General features: G+C 37.9%; 1 protein-coding gene and 1 non-coding gene across 3 annotated transcripts in view; both read left to right on the top strand.

Moving 5' to 3' along the window:
* The window catches only part of IPO11 (importin 11), a 221,535-nt gene that overhangs the window by 4,915 nt on the left and 194,305 nt on the right, over nt 1-22,315 (top strand). The window contains exons 2-4 of one of the 2 annotated variants that reach the window (XM_058564010.1): nt 9,073-9,164; nt 13,302-13,445; nt 17,046-17,146. In XM_058564010.1, coding sequence (XP_058419993.1) covers nt 13,308-13,445; nt 17,046-17,146 — 239 coding nt within the window. In that variant the 5' untranslated portion in view covers nt 9,073-9,164; nt 13,302-13,307. The remainder of the gene's footprint in view (nt 1-9,072; nt 9,165-13,301; nt 13,446-17,045; nt 17,147-22,315) is intronic. The other variant, XM_058564008.1, reaches the window with a different exon arrangement.
* Nucleotides 17,262-17,368, top strand: LOC131419347 (U6 spliceosomal RNA). The gene has a single exon (XR_009223201.1). It is a non-coding gene; the product is annotated as a U6 spliceosomal RNA (small nuclear RNA).

Raw genomic sequence — 22,315 nt, 5'->3', positions numbered from 1 at the left:
CAGTGAGACACAAATACTTGAATGTATTGGACAGGACTTCTCTCACAGCTGGCTCCTAGCTCTGATACTGCCTTCTTACATACTATGTAATTTACCCCTTTATTTCTCTGTCTCCTCCCTGCTAGAGTAAACTCTCCATAGGAGAAGGGATTTTTTTGTTTTTTTATTTTATTGATGTATCTCAAGTGCCTAATATAATGTCTGGCGTTTGTAGGTGTTCAGTAAATATTTGTTGAATGAACATAGACAAGTCTAATAATAAACCAAGTAAATATCAGAAAGCTGATTGAGGGCCGGCCCCGTGGCTTAGCGGTTAGGTGCGCGCGCTCTGCCACTGCCGGCCCGGGTTCGGATCCCGGGCGCGCACCGACGCACTGCTTCTCCGGCCATGCTGAGGCGGCGTCCCACATACAGCAACTAGAAGGATGTGCAGCTGTGACATACAACTATCTACTGGGGCTTTGGGGGACAAATAAATAAATAAAAATTAAAAAAAAAAAAAAGCTGATTGAAGAGCACAGGATTAGAACAAAGGGTGTTAGATATTCCCAGTGAAAAGTATTGTTAAATTATGTTGGCTTGATGAGCCCCATTTCAGTAGAAGAAGATGCTGAGTGGACTGTTCACGTATTCCTTCATTCATTTTTTTTTAGCTATTCAGCATACTGCTTACTCTTGTAGTATCTTTTGTAGATATTTCTGTCTTTACTGTGATATAATTCCTGTTCTTCCAGAAAGATTGTTGTTTCTTGACCTCTTTCTGTTTTACCTTTTCTAAGTCTGCCTTCCACCTTTAGAAATCACAATCACATTATTGCTTTGTTCAGTTCGTCAAATGTTTACTGAGCGTTTGCTGTATCCCTGACACTCTAGGCGTCAGGGACGCTGGCATATATAGATGAATAAGACACAATTCTTGCCTCTAAGCAGCTCATGGTTTTGTAGATGAGATGCAAGTAAACAAGGAAATAGATGTAATAATAAAGTCTGTGCTGTGTAGAACAGTAGCGTGGAGGAAAGAGCACTTTACTGTTTAGTACAGTTAAAGATTTCCAGAGGAAGTAATGTCAGCCATGAACAGCAACTTAAGTGATGTCTGTATCATGGTCCATTAGCTACCATTTAAAAAAACATACGCAAAAGTAGCAAGAATTGTATCATGAACCCCTATCACCCAGCTTTAACAATTATCAGCTCACAGTCAATCTTATTTTATCTTACACCCACCTACTTCCCCTCTAGCTATTGGTAGCGTGATCCAGAAGCTTGGTGATATTCAAGTTTAGCTATTTTTTTGGCAAGCTGCTTTAATTTAAGATTTTGGTTTCTCAAAATAATAAAATGACACTTGCTTTGAGCTTTCTAATATAACTTTTGATTATCTTTAAACTCTTCGCTGGTCTTCACAGAAATTCGTTTCTTTCTTATCTCTGACACATTGTCTTTCTCTAGTTTGCTTTGACTTCAGTCAGCGTCGCAATTTTGTGATATTTCCTATCCATAATTTCCCAAGAATATGTTTTCTGTCTCCTTTTTGTAGACTTGGGCTATATTGATCATGATTTGACTTGTAGGAATTTAACTATCTTTGAAAAAAATGACATCTTCCTCTCATCCCTCTGTAGGAAATGCTCCAGTAACACATGGTAAATACTATATTGCTTATACATTTCACCAAAAGGCTACACTTCATTCAAGTTTTTTTTTGTGAGGAAGACCAGCCCTGAGCTAACATTCCAATGCCAATCCTCCTCTTTTTTGCTGAGGAAGACTGGCCCTGGGCTAACATCGGTGCCCATCTTCCTCTGCTTTATATGGGACGCCGCCACAGCATGGCCGGCCAAGCGGTGCGTCGGTGCGCGCCCGGGATCCGAACCGGTGAACCCTGGGCTGCCACAGCGGGGCATGCGCACTTACCTGCTTGCGCCACCGGGCCGGCCCCTCCATTCAAGTTTTTATTTGCCCATTGCCTATTCTTCCAAGAGGAAAATTGGAGCTTTCAGTTTATTAATGTCACTTTCTCAATGGCTTCTATCTGGCCATTTTTCCTCTTTCTGAATATTTATCCTTCTCTTAAATGTGGAATACTGCAATGCTTTCCTCACTGGGTGATTTCATCCCTCTCATATAATTCTGCCTGTTCCTGTTCTACAGTTTCTTAGTCTCCTTTATGCTAAAACATTGCTTACGTTATTACATTTTTAAAAAATTCTGTCATAATTACTTTATGTAAAGTTCAAAACACGTTCATGTCTTCATCTAACATTTTCTTTTAGTGGAGAGTATTTTTTAATGATGCAGCATTTAACTACAGAAGTAGAGACAGTGCCACACATCTATGGACAGCTAATCTTCGACAAAGGAGCCAAGAACATACAATGGAGAAAGGAGAGTCTCTTCAGCAAATGGTGTTGGGAAAACTGGACAGCCACATGCAAAAAAATGAAAGTAGACCCTTACCTTACACCGTACACAAATATTAACTCAAAATGGATTAAAGACTTGAGTGTAAGACTTGAAAGCATGAAACTTCTGGAAGAAAACATAGGCAGTACGCTCTTGGACATCGGTCTTAGCAAAATATTTTCTAATAATTTTATATATTTATTTATTTATTTTTTCCCCCAAAGCCCCAGTAGATAGTTGTATGTCATAGCTGCACATCCTTCTAGTTGCTGTATGTGGGACGCGGCCTCAGCATGGCTGGAGAAGCGGTGCGTCGGTGCACGCCCGGGATCCGAACCTGGGCCGCCAGCAGCGGAGCGCGTGCACTTAACCGCTAAGCCACGGGGCCGGCCCAAGCAACATATTTTCAAGTACCATGTCTGACTGGGCAAGAGAAACATTAGAAAAAATAAACAAATGGGACTACATCAAACTAAAAAGCTTCTGCACAGCAAAGGAAACCATCAACAAAATGAAAAGACAACCTAACAATTGGGGGAAGATATTTGCAAACCATACATCTGATAAGGGATTAATCTCCAAAATATATAAAGAACTCATGCATCTCAACAAGAAAAAAACTAACAAGCCGATTAAAAAATGGGGAAAAGACCTGAACAGACATTTCTCCAAAGATATACAGATGGCCAACAGGCACATGAAAAGATGTTCAGCATCATTAATTATGACGGAAATGCAAATCAAAAGTACAATGAGATATCACCTCATGCCCGTCAGAATGCCTGTAATTAACAAGACAGGAAACAAGTGTTGGAGAGGATGTGGAGAGAAGGGAACTCGCATACACTGCTGGTGGGAGTGCAAACTGGTGCAGCCACTGTGGAAAACAATATGGAGATTCCTCAAAAAATCAAGGATAGAACTACGATATGATCCAGCTATTCCACTGCTGGGTATTTATCCAAAGAACGTGAAAACACCAATGTGTAAAGATACATACACCCCTGTGTTCTTTGCAGCGTTATTCACAACAGCCAAGACTTGTAAGCAACCTAAGTGCCCATCAAGGGACAAATGGATAAAGAAGATGTGGTATATATACACAATAGAATACTACTCAACCATAAGAAACAATGAAATCCAACCATTTGTGACAACATAGATGGACATTGTGGGTATTATGCAAAGTGAAATAAGTCACAGGGAGAAGGTCAAATATTGTATGATCTCACTCATTAAGTAGTAGATAATAACAACAACAAACAAACACATAGAGGCAGAGATTGGATTGGTGGTTACCAGAGGGGAAGGGGGGTGAGGAGGGCAAAAAGGATAATTAGGCACATGTGTGTGGTGATGGATTGTAATTAGTATTTGGGTGGTGAACATGAGAACATAATGTAATCCATGCAGAAATAGAAGTATAATGATGTACACCTGAAATTTATTCAATGTTATAAACCGATGTTACTGCAATAAACAAAAAAAAACAAGAACAAAACGAACAAAAAAAAACAAGTAGAGACAGTGCTGTAAGGAAGTTCTTTGGTTGTCATGTTTTGCCTCAGGGTGAGGTTTTCATTTTCATGTTTTGAATCCCATCTTTCTTGTATTACATTATTCTTTAGGCTCCCATTCATTTCTTTCTCTGAGGACCTCTTTTCTCAGCATTCTTTGCCCTAAATTCTTGAACCCTGAAAACTCTTGCTGTATTTCCAGATGGTTGTCCTGGCCGAGTGGTCACTGAGAATTCCCATGTCCTTCTCTTCCCCCATCTTCCTTGAGGGGAAAAGGATGCTTGGAACATACTCTTTGCGGTGTGGTACTTACTTCTTACCAGCAGGTGGCACTGCAGATTACTCAGTTTATTTTTACATCTTTAAGAATAGTCCATCAACCTAGTAGTGCTGTTATCTGGTAAAGAAACAAGTTGATGTGGAAACGTTAATGGAGAAGACTTAGAAGTGAAATTAAAGACACTATTGCTAACAAATACAAATTTATTTTCCTTTTATGTCATGGAAGTGTACTGTATATAATATGTGAAGCTTAAAGGAAGGTAAATAATAAATTAGAATTTTTCGGTTAGTTTTTTCTCTGTTAAAATATTTTAAGTTCTTGTCTTTATAAACACCAAATAGTAAGAATAGTAAATGTTCTAGCCATGTGTTTTTCATTTGTTCAGTCACTTTTCCTTGTCTCTTTCTGACTTTGGCATTTACATAGTCAAAGCACTTAATAAAATAATAGCTTTATTAAGATGTAATACACAGACCATACAGTTCACCCACTGAAAGTGTACAATTCAATAGTTTTTAGTATATGCAGAGTTGTGCAACCATCAGAACATTTTCATCACCCCAAATAGCAGTCACTCTGCATTTTTCCCCAATCCCCATTCCATAGCTTGATAGATCGTTCTTTTTAGCTCTGAATAATATTCCATTGTTTGGAGGTACCACAGTTTATTTATCCATCACCTACTGAAGGACATCTTGGTTGCGTCCAAGTTTTGGCAGTTATGAATAAAGCTGCTGTAAACAGATGTGTGCAGGTTTTTGTGTGGACATAAGTTTTCAACTCCTTTGGATAAATATCAAGGAGTGCGATTACTGGATCGTCTAGTAAGAGTATGTTTAGTTGGGCCGGCCCCGTGGCTTAGTGGTTAAGTGCGTGCGCTCCGCTGCTGGCAGCCCGGGTTCGGATCCCGGGCGCGCACCGATGCAGTGCTTCTCCGGCCATGCTGAGGCCACGTCCCACATACAGCAGCTAGGAGGATGTGCAGCTATGACATACAACTATCTACTGGGGCTTTGGGGGAAAATAAATAAATAAATAAATAAAAAATTATTAAAAAAAAAAAAAAGAGTATGTTTAGTTTTGTAAGAAACCAGCAGTCTTCCAAAGTGGCTGTACCATTCTGCGTTTCTACCAGCACTGTCTGAGAGCTCCTGTTGCTCCACATCCTTGCTAGCATTTGGTATCGTCAGTGTTCTGGATTTTGGGCATTCTCATAGGTGTGTAGTGGTATCTCCTTGTTGTTTTAATTTGCATCTCTTTGATGATATATGATGTGGAGCATCTTTCCATGTGCTTATTTGCTGTCTGTATATCTTCTTTGGTGAGATATCTGTTAAGGTCTTTGGCCCATTTTTTAATTCAGTTGTTTGTTTTTTTTTACTGTTGAGTTTTAAGAGTTCTTTGAATATTTTTGATAGCAGTCCATTAAGATGTGTCTTTGCAACTATTTTTCTCCCAGTCTGTTTCTTGTCTTCTCATTCTCTTGATATTGTCTTTTGCAGAGCAGAAGTTTTAAATTTTAATGAAGTCCAGCTTATTATTTTTTTCATGGATAATGTCTTTGGTGATGTATCTAAAAAGGTGTCACTGTACCCAAGGTCACCTAGGATTTCTCCTGTGTTATCTTCCAGGAGTTTTATAGTTTTGTGTTTTACAATTAGGTCTATGATCATTTTGAGTTAATTTTTGTGAATGGTGTCAGGTCTGTGTTAAGATTTATTTTTTTTTGCATATGGATGTCCAGTTGTTCCTGTCCTGTTTGTTGAAGAGACTGTTTTTGCTCCATTGTATTGCCTTTGCTCCTTTGTCAAAGATCAGTTGACTGTATTTATGAGGGTCTGTTTCTGGGCTCTCTAATCTGTTCCATTGTTCTCTTTGTCTTTTCTTCCACCAGTACCACACTGTTTTGATTACTGTAGCTTTATGGTGTCTTGAAGTGGGTAGTGTAAGTCCTCCCAGTTTGTTCTTCTCCCTCAGTATTGTACTGTTCCAAGTCTTTTGCCTCTCTATATAAACTTTAGAATCAGTTTGTTTGTATCCATAAAATAACTTGCTGGGATTTTGTTTTTAATTGTATTGAATCTATAGATCAAGTTGGGAAGAAGTGATATCTTGACAATATTGAGTTTTCCTATCCGTGAACACGGAAAGTCTCTCTGTTTATTTAGTTATTCATTGATTTTGTTCATCAGTGTTTTGTAGTTTTCCTGATACAAATCTTGTATATATTCTGTTAGATTTATACCTAAGTTTTTTTTTTTGAGGAAGATCAGCCCTGAGCTAACATCCATGCCAATCCTCCTCCTTTTGCTGAGGAAGACCAGCCCTAAGCTAACATCTATTGCAAATTCTCCTCCTTTTTTTCCCCTTTTTCTCCCCAAAGCCCCAGTAGATAGTTGTATGTCATAGCTGCACATCCTTCTAGTTGCTGTATGTGGGATGCTGCCTCAGCATGGCCAGACAAGCGGTGCGTCTGTGCGTGCCCGGGATCAAACCCGGGCCGCCAATAGCGGAGTGCGCACTTAACTGCAGAGCCACGGGGCTGGCCCCTGTACCTAAGTTTTTAATTTTTTTGGGTGCTAATGTAAATGATATTGTGTTTTTAATCTCCAGTTCCACTTGTTCATTGTTGGTATGTAGGAAAGCAGGTGACTTTTGTATATTAACTTTGTGTCCTGCAGCCTTGCTATAATTGCTTATTAGTTTCAGGAGTTTTTTTTGATTAGTTCTTTCAGATTTTCTATATAGATGATCGTATCATCTGAGAACAAAGATAGATCTCTTTCTTTCTTCCTGATGTGTATACCTTTTATTTCTTTTTCTTGCCTTATTGCATTAGCAAGGACTTCAGTACCATGTTGAAAAGGAATGGTGAGAGGGGACATCCTTGCTTTGTACCTGATCTTAGTGGAAAAGCTTTGAGTTTCTCACCATTAAGTATGATGTTAGCTGTAGGTTTTTGTAGATAGTCTTTATCAGGTTGAGAAAGTTCCCCTCATCTTTTGCTTTTTAGTTGGATTGTTTATCTTATTATTATTATTATTATTTTTTTTTTTTTGAGGAAGGTCAGCCCTGAGCTAACATCCGTGCTAATCTTCCTCTTTTTGCTGAGAAAGACCAGCTCTGAGCTAACATCTATTGCCAATCCTCTTCCTTTTTTTTTTTCCCCCCAAAGCCCCAGTAGATAGTTGTATGTCATAGTTGCACATCCTTCTAGTTGCTGTATGTGGGACGCGGCCTCATCATGGCTGGAGAAGCAGTGCGTCGGTGCGTGCCTGGGATCTGAACCCGGGCCACCAGTAGCGGAGCGCGTGCACTTAACCGCTAAGCCACGGGGCCGGCCCATATCTTATTATTATTGAGGTGCAAAAGTTCTTTATATATTTTGGACATTAGTTCCTTATTAGATATGTGATTTGCAAGTATTTTCTCCTATTCTGTGGATTGTCTTTACTTTCTTGAGGGTGTTGTTTGGTAAAGTTTTAAATTTTGATGAATTTATCTACTTTTACTTTAATTTCTTGTGCTTTTGGTATCATATTTGAGAATGCTTTGCCTAGCCCAAGGTCATGAAGATTTACTCCTAGGTTTTCTTCTAAGAGTTTTGTAGTGTTACCTCTTAACTTTTAACTCTGTGATCCATTTTGAGTTGATTTTTGTGTGTAGTGTCAGGAGGAGGTTCAATTATTCTTTTGCGTGTGATACCCAGTCGTTCCAGCACCATTTGTTGAAGGACTATTTTTACATTGAATTGTCCTGGTACCATTGTCAAAAATCACTTGACTTTAGATGTAAGGATTTGTTTCTAGACTTTCAAATCTGTTTCATTGATGTGTATATCTGTTCCTATGCCAGTACCAACACTATCGTGATTACCATAGTAAGCTTTGTAGTGAGTTTTGACATCTGGACGTGTGTATGAATTTCCTTTATTTCTATTATTGATTGTGATCAGAGAACACATTTGTATGATTCAGTCCTTTTGAATTTGTTGAGGCTTGTTTTCTGGCCTAGCATATGATCCATCCCAGAAAATGTTTCATGTACACTCGAGGAGAATGTTTATGTGCATTCTACTGTTGTTGAGTGGACTGTTCGCTAAATGTCTGTTAGGTTTAGTTTGTGTATAATATTGTTCAAGACTTATATTTCCTTGTTGATCTTCTTCCTAGTTGTTCTATCCATTATTGAAAGTGGAGTATTGAAATCTCCAACTGTTACTGTTCCTAGTGTGGAACCTCTGCCTTTTGAGCTAGAGTAGGCATGACTGAGGCCCACTTTACTTGGCCTGATGTGCCTGGAGTCGAGTTTCTGCCACATGAGTGGTGCCCGGGTGGAAGAAGAGAGCCCTAGACTTCTTGGCTGCGCTTGCTTGGAATACGGCTGCAACACATAGCTGAGGTGGATGAGAAGTGCTGCCTGTCTGCCCCTCCTGGGGAGAAATCTTGGCCCTAAATTAGGAGCTGGGGTGAGCGGGAGCCCCATGTTCTTGGTTACTTCTGCCTGGAGTATAGCTTCTGTAACACTGTGGGGCAGGAGTGAGTTTGTGGCTCCAATTCCACAGATTCTTGCTGTTCTTACCAAGATTTAATAGTATTTCCTGCATAATTGTTTCTCCATTTGCTCATACAGTCCTTAAACACACTTTCCAGAGACTTTAAATGGTTGCTTTTTATAATTTTTACCAGTTATGGTTGCTTCACTGAACGGAGGATCCGTGGAGCTCTTCATGCCACCATTCCGGAAGTGTTCTCTCTCCGTTTTCTTTTAAACTGGAAGTTGGGTCTAGAGTCTTGATTAGGTTAAGGCTGATCATTTTTGATATTTCAGAGGTGATGTTGTCTGCTTTTTATTGCATCTCATCAGGAAGCACTTAAGGTCAAGCTGTGCAGCTGTTGGTGATACTAAGTCTGCTCTTTTGGTTGAACTGGTGACTGACAGATCCCTTCATTTTAAAGGTTTGTTTGTTTCTTCATTGCATTTAACAAGTAATATGTGGGGTGATACTGGGACACACTGGGAATATTCTGTTCCCCAACAACTGTTCTTTCAGTTAATGGTTTTAGCATCTGTTATAGATCCATGCCTCAATAAATTATTTCACTGGGGGAACCTTTTTTGATTTTGAAAGTCTTTTTTCCTTCAATTTTTATTATAATTTTACACCTTCTTTTTCTAAGTCAGTTCACCTACTCACTGGTCTGGCATTTAATAGTGGGGTGGTGTTATTGTTTGTGTGGAATGTCCTACAACTAAGGACAAACACAGATAGTGTAGTAGTCTAAAGAAAATTGTTATGGCTGAAGTTAAAGTCCCTACAGGCCTGAGAAGTCTGTTTGTGGGTGGAGGCAGAGGTGCTGAGTTTTCCCTTCTCTATTTGTTTCTTTTAATGAAAATTAGTAAGTTCCCAACTCTAGACACAACTGTATATCTTTGGACTTTGGATTTTCCAGAATTGGGAGAGTATCTTACGGACCAAGCCTAGAAAGTCCAGTTACAGGGTTTGAATATTTTAGACTCTTGGTCGCATATTGCTAGATTATTTAGATTTTAGTAGAATCAAAGTCTACAATAAGTCCAGTAATGATTAAATTGCACTGACTGAATTGTGAAATAGTGAGAAGGGTGAAACGCCTGCATTTTTATTTTCACGTTCTCCTTTCTTGTTATTGTTCTTAGGGAAAAAAGAGTGTGCATTTAGTTTGAATAATTCTCTTCTGTAGTGTAGTTGAGAGCTAATAAAATACTCATAAGCAGTATTTCCTCTTGCTTATGATTTTGAAACTATACAAATTAATGAAAATCAAAGCAGCCTCATTGTATACATTATTAATTAGAAAACTTAGCCAAATTTATTCTTGCTCTTTGCTTGCTTGTCTCAAGGGTCTTGGTAATTGATAAGGATACAGAAAGGCAAAGGATACATTCTTTTAGCATAGGTAGAGGTTTCTCTCACTGCACGGAGACCTCTACACAGAGGAGACAACACAGCACCTCCGCTGTGAGAGACCTGCTTCCTTGGCCTTCAGGCCTATCTGGTGATGATCTCTGTGAAGATCCTGTCACGTCCTCTGAGAAGTACCTTCAGCTGTTCCCACAAGTTAGTCAGTATCTGTTTCTCTCTCTTCTACCTTCCACAGTCCCTTCCTTCTCTTCTCGTTTCTTTGTTCCCTTCCTCCCCCCTCCCCTTCTTCTCCCTCCGGCTTTCTCTATCACCCTCCGATCTCTCCAGTTCTTTGGATACTAGTTGTGTGTCTGCTTCAGTACTAGGTGCAGATAACAGTAGCAATTCTCTTATATTTCTGCATGCTAATTCCAAAGAAAGGGTATTGAACGTTAGTTTTCCATGTGTACCACTCTCCAAACTGGCTACTAGTCAGTAATCATCTGTCTTTTATCCCAAATGAAATTTGTTTCCACACTGTTACATTTGAATGACTCAGTATATTCCCCTCCCTCATTCTTCATTGCCATTGCTGTCCTCTCAAGAAAACTCCCCAAATAAGAATATTTTTTTTTAAAGTTATTTATTTATTTATTTATTTTTTCCCCCAAAGCCACGGTAGATAGTTATGTTATAGCTGCACATCCTTCTAGTTGCTGTATGTGGGACGCGACTTCAGCACGGCTGGTGAAGCGGTGCGTCGGTACGCACCCGGGATCCGAACCCGGGCCGCCAGCAGCGGAGCGCGTGCACTTAACCGCTAAGCCACTGGGCCCGGCCCCAAATAAGAATATTTAATACACAGAAAATGTGATCCTTTTAGATTTCTGATGGATTCAGGAGTCTTTTTGATGGTTTCTCCAGGAACCTATTATGGGAGAGCATGGTGTGTTTATAGGTGCTTGGGAGTAGGGTGGTGTGGTGAGGCCATTTTATGTTATATGGGATTCCAGAGGCCTGGTTAACAGGCCTCACTCTGCCATGTATTAGTTTGCTGTATGACCCCGGGCAACTCTCTTGAGAGCTGTAAGTTCTTCCTCTATAGAACAGTGATATTAGTCCACATGCCAGATTTGCTTTTTATAGGTTTGTTATGAGATCTTTAAAAAATTTAATATGCTTTAGTAATGTGATATTCTTAATAATCCGCTTTAGGTCTGTCACTTCTGAATTATTTTTGATGATGCATTTAATCTGCAATTTAGGAACTGATTGCTGCTTCAAGCTTCTTGTATAAGTTAATTAGTACTCGGAAATCTTTCCAATAGAAGTTATGTTACTCGGACTTAAAAGCCTTTTTGCCCATCAGAGAACCACTCATAATATTGTTTCTGTGGGGAAACTCAGGCTTCCAACTGGTATTCTAAAAACTTATTTTTCACAGTTTGTTTTAAGAATTGTGCTCTGTGCCTCATTATCCCCCAGAATTTGGGTAGAGAAAGAGGCCCTTTCTGATTCTTATCATCCTGACAACTATCACAGTGCTTGGCACAAAATTGATTCTCCAAAAATACATGAACTGAGCTCTCTCCCAGACTGGATGGGCTTCTTGGGAGCAAGGAACAAAAGCAAGGGGAGTATACAGTGATTTATGTCAGTCATTTCTCAATAAAACTGCAAAAAAACCAAAAAGCAAGGGGAGGAGGGGACAGGGCGTATACTTCTGGGAGGACCTGGATGGAGCAGTGTGCTGGTGGGAGGTAGGGATGGTCAACTCTAGCAGCTTCCATTAGAACAGGGGAATGGTGAGGGTAAATGGGGCATAAGGATAAGAGTACATAGCTTGAAGGATCGCTTTGCTCTGAAGGTCCAGAGGAGTGTGACATGTGAAGGTGCGCGTGCATGTGAGTGCTCTGCGCAGTCTTTGCTCTGGGGGATAATTGCTCTGGGTGTTGGCAGTAGTCAGTGATTTTATTTTTCAGGTAGTAGCCCAAAACAGGGATATGGCTTTTTTCTTTTTTGGGGGTGGGATTGAAGTGGGGATGAGTTCTGGTAGAGCCTTTCTCTGTTATATTTATATTAATGTGTTCATATATTCCTCCTTACTTCTGATGGCTTTTTTCATACATATATAAAAGCCCAGACACTTTATTTTCCCCTACTAGGTCTGTACATGATCTGTTCCTGTGTACTTTGCCAGCCTCATCTTGTACCACTTTCCCCTTTTCTCTTACTAAGAGTCAATTATGCTGGCCTGCTTCAGTTTGTTTCTTATGTTAAGGCCTTATTGTCAGTTGTTTTCCCTATCTGGAGATCTGCGTTGCTGGGTCTCTCTTGTCATTCATGTTTCTTGTAAATGTCACTTCGGAGAACCCTTCCCTGAATACCCAGTCTAAAGTAACACATTCAGTTGCATTCGGATAATGTTAAACATTATCTTATTTTCTTCATATCACTACTCTTTTCTTTTTTTCACAGATTTGTCTTCTTCAACTAGAGTGTAAGCTGCATGCAGTCAGGGACACTGTTTTCTTCTCTGCTGTATTCTCAGCACCTAGAGCAGTGGCTGGTACACAGCAGGCTTTCAGCAATTTTATTGACTAAATCAGTTAAATTAGCTGCGTGTGGTTCAGTGTGAAGTAGTTTATTGTCCAAAATTGATCACTTTTCTTTATTCAGCAAATACTTATTAAGCGTATATCGTGTATCTTGTTGGGCTTCTGGGACTGCAGAGATGCCTTAGATGTCGGTTCTGTCACTCAAGGAAGGCAGCAATAAATACCAATTAAGACTAGTGGGTTTGGTGTTCAAGTCCAAGCACTGCCACTTGGTAAATTGTGACCTTGGCAAGGTAATAAAGTGTCTAATCCTTTAGTTTTCTATCTACCACATAGAATTATTAGTAGAAATAAATAAATGAATAAAGCACTTAGTACTATGTTTGGCATATAATATGTGCTCAGATATTGGCTTTTTAAGAAAAGCTTCTAATTTTATTTTTATTTTAGCTGGCTTGAATTGAATTATGGGAATTTTAAGTAAGAGTCTGGGTGGTATATAGAAAAGATAGAAATTCAGCAGTAACATGAAGGAGTATGTGAATGATTGAAGTATAGAAGTAATTCAGAAGATTGAAGCTTTTTTCCATTTATATTACTGTTAATTTTGTATGTATATTGTACATTCACATATGTTAATTTCTCTTTGCCAGGTTTCCATGGATCTCAATAGTGCCAGCACTGTTGTTCTTCAGGTCTTAACGCAGGCCACCAGTCAGGATACTGCTGTGTTAAAACCAGCTGAGGAGCAGTTGAAACAGTGGGAGACACAGCCAGGTTTCTATTCAGTGTTGCTGGTAAGTTGTTCTAAAATAGTTCACTATTATTTTTAATAAAATGAGATACCATTATTTTAATTGTTGTAACTGTTTAATTGTTCTGCTTGTATTCGTGGTTTACTGTAGTGAAACTGATGTCAAATGTTTGATTGTCCTTGCCACTGCCATTTATTAATTCAGGGCATGGTTCTTTGAGGATGTTTAAGAAATATTTGTTGATGAGTGAATAAATGACCAAGTGGGGTATTGGTAGTACCTGCTTAGGGCAACACAATGCTGATTTTCTATTTTAGCATGTTAATGCTGACCTCAAGACTATAGGTAGTACACTTTCATGTTTTGTCTTTATCCTTGCCCCAGTTAATTTATGTTGTCAGAGTTGTTCAGGTCTCCCCTCTGTAGCATCAGAGTCAGGTCTACCTTGCTCAGTGTGTTTCACTTTAAAACATTGTTTTCTTTTCCCAACTAAAATTTTCATTTTCTTAACATATCTGATCTTTTCCTGAGTGTTATGGGAAATAGTATAATAATTTAATTAATATATGCTTTAACTAAACTTTTCTGGGAGTTTAAAGCTTTTGGTTAATTAATCAAAATTGTTTTCTCAATGCCAGAATGAAAGTATATCTTTTTTTTTTTCGAGGAAGATTGGCCCTGAGCTAGCATCTGTTGCCAATCCTCTTCCGTTTTTCCTTTTTTTCTCCCCAAAGCCCCAGTAGATAGTTGTATGTCATAGTTGTACATCCTTCTACTTGCTCTATGTGGGATGCTACCTCAGCATGGCTTGATGAGCAGTGTGTAGGTCCGTGCCCAGGATCCAAACTGGTGAACCCTCCAGGCTGCCGAAGCAGAGCATGCGAACTTAACTGCTACACCACCGGGCTGGCCCCGGAAAGTATATCTTTTTTTTTTGTTTGTGAGGAAGATCAGCCCTGAGCTAACATCCATGCCAATCCTCTTTTTGCTGAGGAAGACCAGCCCTAAGCTAACATCTATTGCCAGTCCTCCTCCTTTTTTCCCCTTTTTCTCCCCAAAGCCCCAGTAGATAGGTGTATGTCATAGTTGCACATCCTTCTAGTTGCTGTATGTGGGACGCCGCCTCAGCATGGCCAGACACGCTGTGCGTCGGTGCGCACCCGGGATCTGAACCTGGATCGCCAGTAGCGGAGTGCGTGCACTTAACCACCAAGCCATGGGGCCGGCCCCCACTATATCTGTTTTTTATTGATGGCCTTCCTTATTCTTTTTTTCTCCTGAAAATTTGAGAACTGTGATTAATGTTTGAGATTTAGTTTCTGGCCAGGGCAATGAGGCTACCAGTTGGATCAAAAACTAATCCAGTATTTGTGACTGGGTTGCAAATTCAGAGCAAAACTGTTTGCCATGTCTTGTAAAATAGAAAATTATAGCAATTGACATACAGATTTTGGCTTCATGGCTAAAAAGTTTGTTAAATTTAAGAAGATACTGGTCACGACTGTAAGGGAAATTAATTGTTTAGAGTCATACTTGATATTCTGAATATACATGAAAGTTGGCTGTTTGGCTTAGTACCACAAAAAGATAAACAGATTGATTTTTAAAGATACTAAAGAAAATATTTTTATTTAAATAATCCCAGCATCATATTTGTAAATTTGGGGCACAGTATAAATCTTTAGAAGATCTCTGAGTATCTTGACTCTTCATATGCTTATTTAAATAAATATCCTCTATAATTAGCCTTGTTTTTTTTCAGGCCAAAATATAAAACATTTTTGAAATTTATTATTTTAGTTACTGCTGGACCTTAAAACAGCCAATAGTCGTGCTTAACTATTGACTTTTTGTGTAATGTATGAGTTATTAATAATAAGTGCCTAAACCTTTTGTTTTTATTTTTACTGGCTATACTTTTCTTCTTGGAGGGATAGTAAAATTTCTTTTAGATGGAATAGATTATATTTATAATAGATTTAAAAACTGTGAAGTTTAACTTAATTCTTCTTTTTTCCCTGTACTCATTGTCTTGTCACAGTTATTTTAGTCTTAGCTGTTCATTCTAGACCGGAGAGTCCTGAATTTGTATGCCCGATCTCAGGCTTGTGTTCTAGTCCTATTATTGAAATCCTTATGGAATATTTCTACTTGGATTGACGTCTGCAGCTTGACTTTTCTTGGTTTCCTTAGTGTAGCTGAGACAGGCTGAGAGCCACGAACTTCCACAATATTCGCATATTACTTCCATTCATTCACTCATTTACTCAGCAGATATCTATGAAGTTTCTGTTATGCTGGGCTCTGTGCTAGACTCCAGGCATAAGACATGACTCAATCTAGTGTGGAAGGTAGACATGTAAAGTGTTAAAATTGAATGTGATTAACGTGGTAAGAGAAGTCCATTCTTTCTTTTGCAAAAGAAACCAAAAGAAGGACTCTGACTCAGTTGTCAGAGGTATTAAGGAATAAATGGGTGTCACACGACTAGCTTTGTAATTTTTTTTGTATGTACATGATTTTCCAAAAAGGGGATTATGGTATACATAGCTGTTTTAATACTTAACATATAATATTTCTCTATAATAAAAAATACACTTCTACATCATTATTTTTGGCTTTGAGGTTTTCCCACACAGGATTGTGTTTAAGAGGTCAACTCTGGGGATTTGAGTTGTTTTTGGCCCAAGGTATAGTACAGTTTCAGTTAGTTAACATATTCCTACATTTGTCCTATGCACCCACTATTCTAGATAAGTAGAGAAATAAAGCACTTTAATTTTCACTGTTTGTGATGTTTTAAATTACAGTGTAAATATTAGTTTTACTATTCTTTTTATTTCCATATACATTTATAACTATCAGTTATAAATTTTTGGTAACAATTTTAATAAATTTTTATCAAAAAATTTTTAAAGGTCACAGAACAATTGTAACTTTCTCCTTGATTGGTAGGATCGTGTTGCATGGTTTAGCTTGCATGGTCATTTTTATGGTCTCCCACTGCTATGCAAAGTGAGGATTGCCTGTATTTGGAATAACACAGTGAATAGAATTTTTGAGTAATGGTTAATTTTGAGTTGAAATTATTTACATCACATCTACCTTTTATATCACTTAAAAATGTTCTGCTGTCAAACTTATTTGTAAGCATAACTGTTTTGATAAGGAGGATACTTTGAAATAGTTTATTTTGTATCATGTATTAATAACCTAGGGGATTTGACTCCTTAGAATCTTTGAATCTATGCTGTGGTGGGTCTACTTTTTCTTTTTTAGTTTAGAAGTTGTTTATTTTAGTTTTGTGTGTGTATGTAGGTTGTGATAATATAATTAGGTTTATATGTTTCCAAGTTTTTTTATTAGGAAAATTTTTCAAACATGCCTAAAACTAGAATAGTATAATGAATCTTAACATATCCATTACTCAGCTTAAACAGTTAACATACCACTGAGCAGGTGTAGATTTTTATATCAATTGTAGAGCTATAGATATTTAGAAAATAACAATATGATATATGTAGTGATAAAGTTTAAATGAAACATTTAATTAAAAAATCTATCCATACTTTATTGTGGGTGTATTAATTATATTTTTAACTTTCTACATGTTCATTCTAATACTATGTTTTTTATTTACAGAATATTTTCACAAACCACACCCTGGATATAAATGTTAGGTGGCTTGCTGTGCTGTATTTTAAAAATGGAATTGATCGTTACTGGAGACGTGTAGCACCTCAGTAAGTTCCGTTACTCGCCCCCTCCCATTGTAATCCTTCCCGAATTCAGGGAGGTATGAGAATGTACCTGTTAATCTTCATTCTTCATGAAGATTAAACACAAAAGAAAGTGTTTGTGCTTGCTTCAGCAGCACATACACTAAAATTGGAACAATACAGAGAAGATTAGCAGGGTCCCTGTGCTAGGATGGCATGCAAATTCATGAAGCGTTTGATATTTACAAGAAAAAAAAGCACGTTAAGTACTGAATAAGAAAAGCATTCTAGGGGCCGGTCCCGTGGCGCCGTGGTTAAGTGCCGGCTCTTCTCTTGGGTTTGGCAGGTTCGGATCCCCTGACGCACCACTTGTCAAGTCATGCTGTGGCGGAGGCCCATATAAAGTGAGGAAGATGGGCACAGATGTTAGCCCAGGGCCAATCTTCTTCAGCAAAAAAGAGGAGGATTGGCAACAGATGTTAGCTCAGGGCTGATCTTCCTCACACACAAAAAAGAAAAGCATTCTATGTAGTTAATTACAAATCAATATCTATATTATTGCTTTTCTCCATGAGTTTTTTTGTTTGGGGGGATGTGAATTTCTTGGCCTTCTGTTTTCGAGGATCTCTAATTTTATGGGAACAAAATGCTGAGTGAATGAGTCATATTGAGAAAAAGCTTTTTTTTTTAAAAAGAAGTATGAGATTAGAATTTTGAAAAGAAGTCATTGAGAAGGAAATTCCCGGTCCTTTCTGAGCCAGCTGGATGTTAATTCCCTGAGTCTTTTGCATAATTTCCTTTGTGGTGGGAATAGGGTAGTGTACATGTTTAATCTCATCAGATTCGGTTGTAACTGCTCTGTAGGTGGTTAAGTGAACAGATTTCTCTTCATAGTTAATTATATACTACATAATTGATGGAAAAGCTGTGTAGACATGACCCTGGAATTCATTTGATAGAAAATGGTGAACTTTGCTCAAGAAGTAACGTAGTCTTTGTTCTCCATTAGGTGGCCCTATAGCTCTTTATGTTCTTGCATTCATAGGGCCTTAAAAAAAAACTTGTCTGAGTACTTCACAGTGCTCATAAAATATACCCTTGAATAATATTGGAAGCAACTAGAATATTTTAAGGCTACATTTAGGATCCTATAGTAAGCAAACCCTTCTTATTTTAGAGTTAATTCATAATTTTGAGAGAAATGAAGTATTTAGTGATTAAAAAATTGTGTTAGTGAGTTACTGGAAACAGTGCAGCAGCACATACTTTTCTACTGCTATGTCCAATTAAATTTAGATGTCTCTGAAATTCATCTTGTTTTACTGGTTATATGAAGAATGGTTATATATGACTATTTTGGAAGGGAGAGTAAATTATGTTTAAATATTTCAGATTGTGCTTTCACATAAAGAATTAGAAACTGTAATTTAGTTTAAATTTAAAAAGTTAAGGGAGATATCATATGATATTAGGCAGCTAAATCTCAAGCTGTCTCTTTTAGTATATATTGAGATACAAGCTAGAAAGGAGATGATTGTACTTAGGGAGCAAGGATGGTAAGAATGTACTTAGAAAGGAAGCAAGGGATCAAAGATTAGTAATCGAACTCATATTTAAATTTAAGACACTTAAAAAGTCTGCTTGTTTGTGTTATCTAAATTTCATCTTATATAGTTTATACTCTTACCACTATTTTCATGGAATGAGGGTTAATTTAAGCTTATATAACATTGCTATATACAATGCAACTTTAACTTAATTATCCTAATTAGATACTGTCCAATTTCTGCTTGGGGTATAGTCTCAATTCATCTAATGATAACCTGTGTGTAAAATTAAGGATGGAATGTTAACTATTATTGGAGAATTGCTAAAGACATGAGTTTTCTCCAGGTTAATGGCTTGTTTTCTTTAATATGTTTATATTTTTTGCATGGTCTCTATTTTGGTAGCTAATCATTTTATTATACTCTCTTAATTAAAATTATGAAAACTGTTGGAGCTGGCTCCTTGGCATAGAAGAAAACTTGAATTTCAAGCTTGAAGCAAAACATTATAGGAGAAAACATTATTACAGGGGTTTGGGGATAGAGGGCAGCTATTAAAGTGGGGAAGTGCAGCATTGTTATAAAAGGATTAGAGAGATCATTTCTAATGGGAAAGCAGAGACTTGCATTGGGCTTTGACTGTTTTCACCTAAATGTTTGTCTTAGTCTTGTCTTCTCGTTTGTTTACTAACCTTGGGCAACTCACTATTAAGATTTAAAAAAACTTTTATTGAAATATAGTATATAACGAACTTAAAAAGTGCACAAAAGAAGGGTACAGTTTGAATGTTTATAATGTGAACACACCCATGTAACTACCACTCAGAACTAGAGAGAACATTACTAGCACCGCTGAAGCCTCCCTCCTGCACCCTCACAGTCATCCATCCCCTCCTCGCCAAAGTAAGCATCTGACCTCTCTCACCATGGATTAGTTTTACCTGTTTCTGAACTTCTTACAAATGGAAATAATATGGTATGTTCTCTTTTATGTCTGACTTTAATCAGTATTATATTTGTGAGGTTTATCCATATAGTTGCATGGAGCAGTAGTTTACTGTTTTATGTGGGAGTATAAACGTTCCGTTTTAGGAACATAGAACAGTCATCCATTTGTTCTGCTGTTGATGAGCAGTAAGGTTGTTTCTAGCTTTTGACTGTTAAAAATAATGCTTCTTTGAAAACTCTTATTGCATGTAAGTGTGCATTTTATTGTAATTTATGGTCAGGTATATGTTCAGCTTTAGCAGATGCTGTCAATTAGTTTTCCAAACTGGTTGTACCAGTTTACACTCCCACCAGCAGCATATGAGTGTTGGCATTTTCTCCACATTCTCATCAGTACTGGTCTAACCCATCTTTCATTTTTGTTATGCTGGTGTCCTTGGTAATTTTTGCATTTTCCTGATGAACAGTGAGTACCTTTTGCATATACTTTATTAGTCATTTGAACATCGTCTTTTGTGAAGGGCCTGCCATTTGCAAATTAAAAAAAGAAGGGTTATTTTATTGATTTGTGGAACTTTGTATATATTTTGGATATACAGTCATCTCTTGGTATCTGAGGGAGATTGGTTCCAGGACCCCTTGAGGATTCCAAAATCCTTGGATGCTCAAGTCTGTTATATAAAATGGCGTAGTATTTGCATAAACTCACGTACATCCTCCTGCATACTTTAAATCATCTCTAGATTACTTATAATACCTAACACAATGGAAATGCTATGTAAATAGTTGTTATACTTTATTGTTTAGGGAATAATAAGAAAAGAAAGTCTGTACGTGTTCAGTACAGGTGTAACCATCTAGGCCTGTTGATCCGTGGTTTGTTGGATCGATGGGTGGATGTGGAACCTGTGGATATGGAGGGCCGATTGTAAGTCGTTTGTTGAATATATGTATTGGAAATATTTTCTCCCACTTTGTGACTTGCCTTTTCACTTTCTTAATGGTGTCTTTTTTTTTTTTGTGAGGAAAATCAGCCCTGAGCTAACATCCGTGCTAATCCTCCTTTTTTTTTTGCTGAGGAAGACCAGTTCTGAGCTAACATCTATTGCCAATCCCCCTCCTTTTTTTTTCCCCCCAAAGCCCCAGTAGATAGTTGTATGTCATAGTTGCGCATCTTTCTAGTTGCTGTATGTGGGACGCCGCCTCAGCATGGCCGGAGAAGCGGTGCGCTGGTGCATGCCCGGGATCCGAACCCGGGCAGCCAGTAGCGGAGCGCGCGCACTTAACCGCTAAGCCACGGGCCGGCCCCGTAATGGTGTCTTTTGATGAGAAGTTCTTTTTTTTTAAATTTTTTTGTGAGGAAGATCAGCCCTGTGCTAACATCTGCCAGTCCTCCTCTTTTTTTGCTGAGGAAGACTGGCTCTAGGCTAACAGCTGTGCCCATCTTGCTCCACTTTTTATGGGACGCTGCCACAGCATGGCTTGCGAAGCGGTGCGTTGGTGCGCGCCCAGGATCCGAATCAGGCAAACCCCGGGCCGCTGCAGCAGACAGCGTACACTTAGCTGCTTGCGCCGCTGGGCCGGCCCCTGGGGCTTTTTTTAGTTGTTTTTTTTTTTTGTTACTGATTTCATTCTTTGAAATATGCTGTCTTGTTTTTTGATCCCAGCATTTGATATTTTGGTAAATATTTTATGTGCACTTGAAAGAAATGTGTGTTTTGCTGTTGTGGATTCTAATGTTTTATATATGTTAATTAGGCCAAATTTGTTAATTATGTTACTCAAATCTTTTATATTCTTATTGATTTTGTGCTACTTTTTCCATCATTTACTGAGAGAGGTGTATTAATCTCCAAATATGATCATGGACTTGCCTGTTTCTTTTCATTCTGGTTTTGCTCTCTATGTATTGAGGTTATTTTAGGATCATACAAGTTCAGGGTTATTATATTCCTGTAGAATTGACCTTGTCTTAATTATGAAATGTGCCTCCGTATCTCTGATAATGTGTTTGGCTTAAAGTCTAGTTTGTCTGATTTTAATAGAGCCATGCCAGCCATCTTATGGTTGCATAGTATATCTTTTTCTTTCAATATTTCTTTGTTATTCTGCTTAAAATCTTTCTCTTATAAGCAGCAAATAGTTGGGTTTCGTTGTTTTATCCAGTCTGATAAATGTTGTCTTTTAATTTTAGTATTATATCCATTTACATTTAATATAATTATAGATAAAGTTGAGGTTAAATCTACCATCCACTGTTAGTTTTCTGTTTGTTTCTGTCTAATCTTTGTCCCCCTCTTGCCTTTTTTTTCTTTCTTGCTTTCCTTTGGATTATTCAGGAAAAATTTTTTTACTCAATTTTTCCCTCTACAAGGCTATTAGGATACTTTTATTACCCAAGTGATTTTGCTAGAGATTATAAAATGCATTCTTGACTTATTAGAGGTTATCTTAGATTAGTACTTTACTTTTTCCAGGTAATGCAAGAACCTTATAATACTTTAACTCCATTTGTCTTCCTGTCTTTTTATGCTCTTGTTGTTGAGTACTTTAATTCTGTGTGTATATTAACCTCCACAAAATAATATTTTATATTATCTCTGTGTATCTGTACGAATTTTCCTCCTCTTATAACAGTAACTGGTCATTGGATTAGAGCCCACCTTAATCCGATCTGACCTCATTTTAAATTGATTGC

The sequence above is a fragment of the Diceros bicornis genome, chromosome 20 (genome assembly GCF_020826845.1).
Source record: "Diceros bicornis minor isolate mBicDic1 chromosome 20, mDicBic1.mat.cur, whole genome shotgun sequence".
NCBI lineage: Eukaryota > Metazoa > Chordata > Mammalia > Perissodactyla > Rhinocerotidae > Diceros > Diceros bicornis.
The sequence above is the reverse complement of the archived record's forward strand: the minus strand, read 5'-3'. Positions and strand labels throughout refer to the sequence as shown.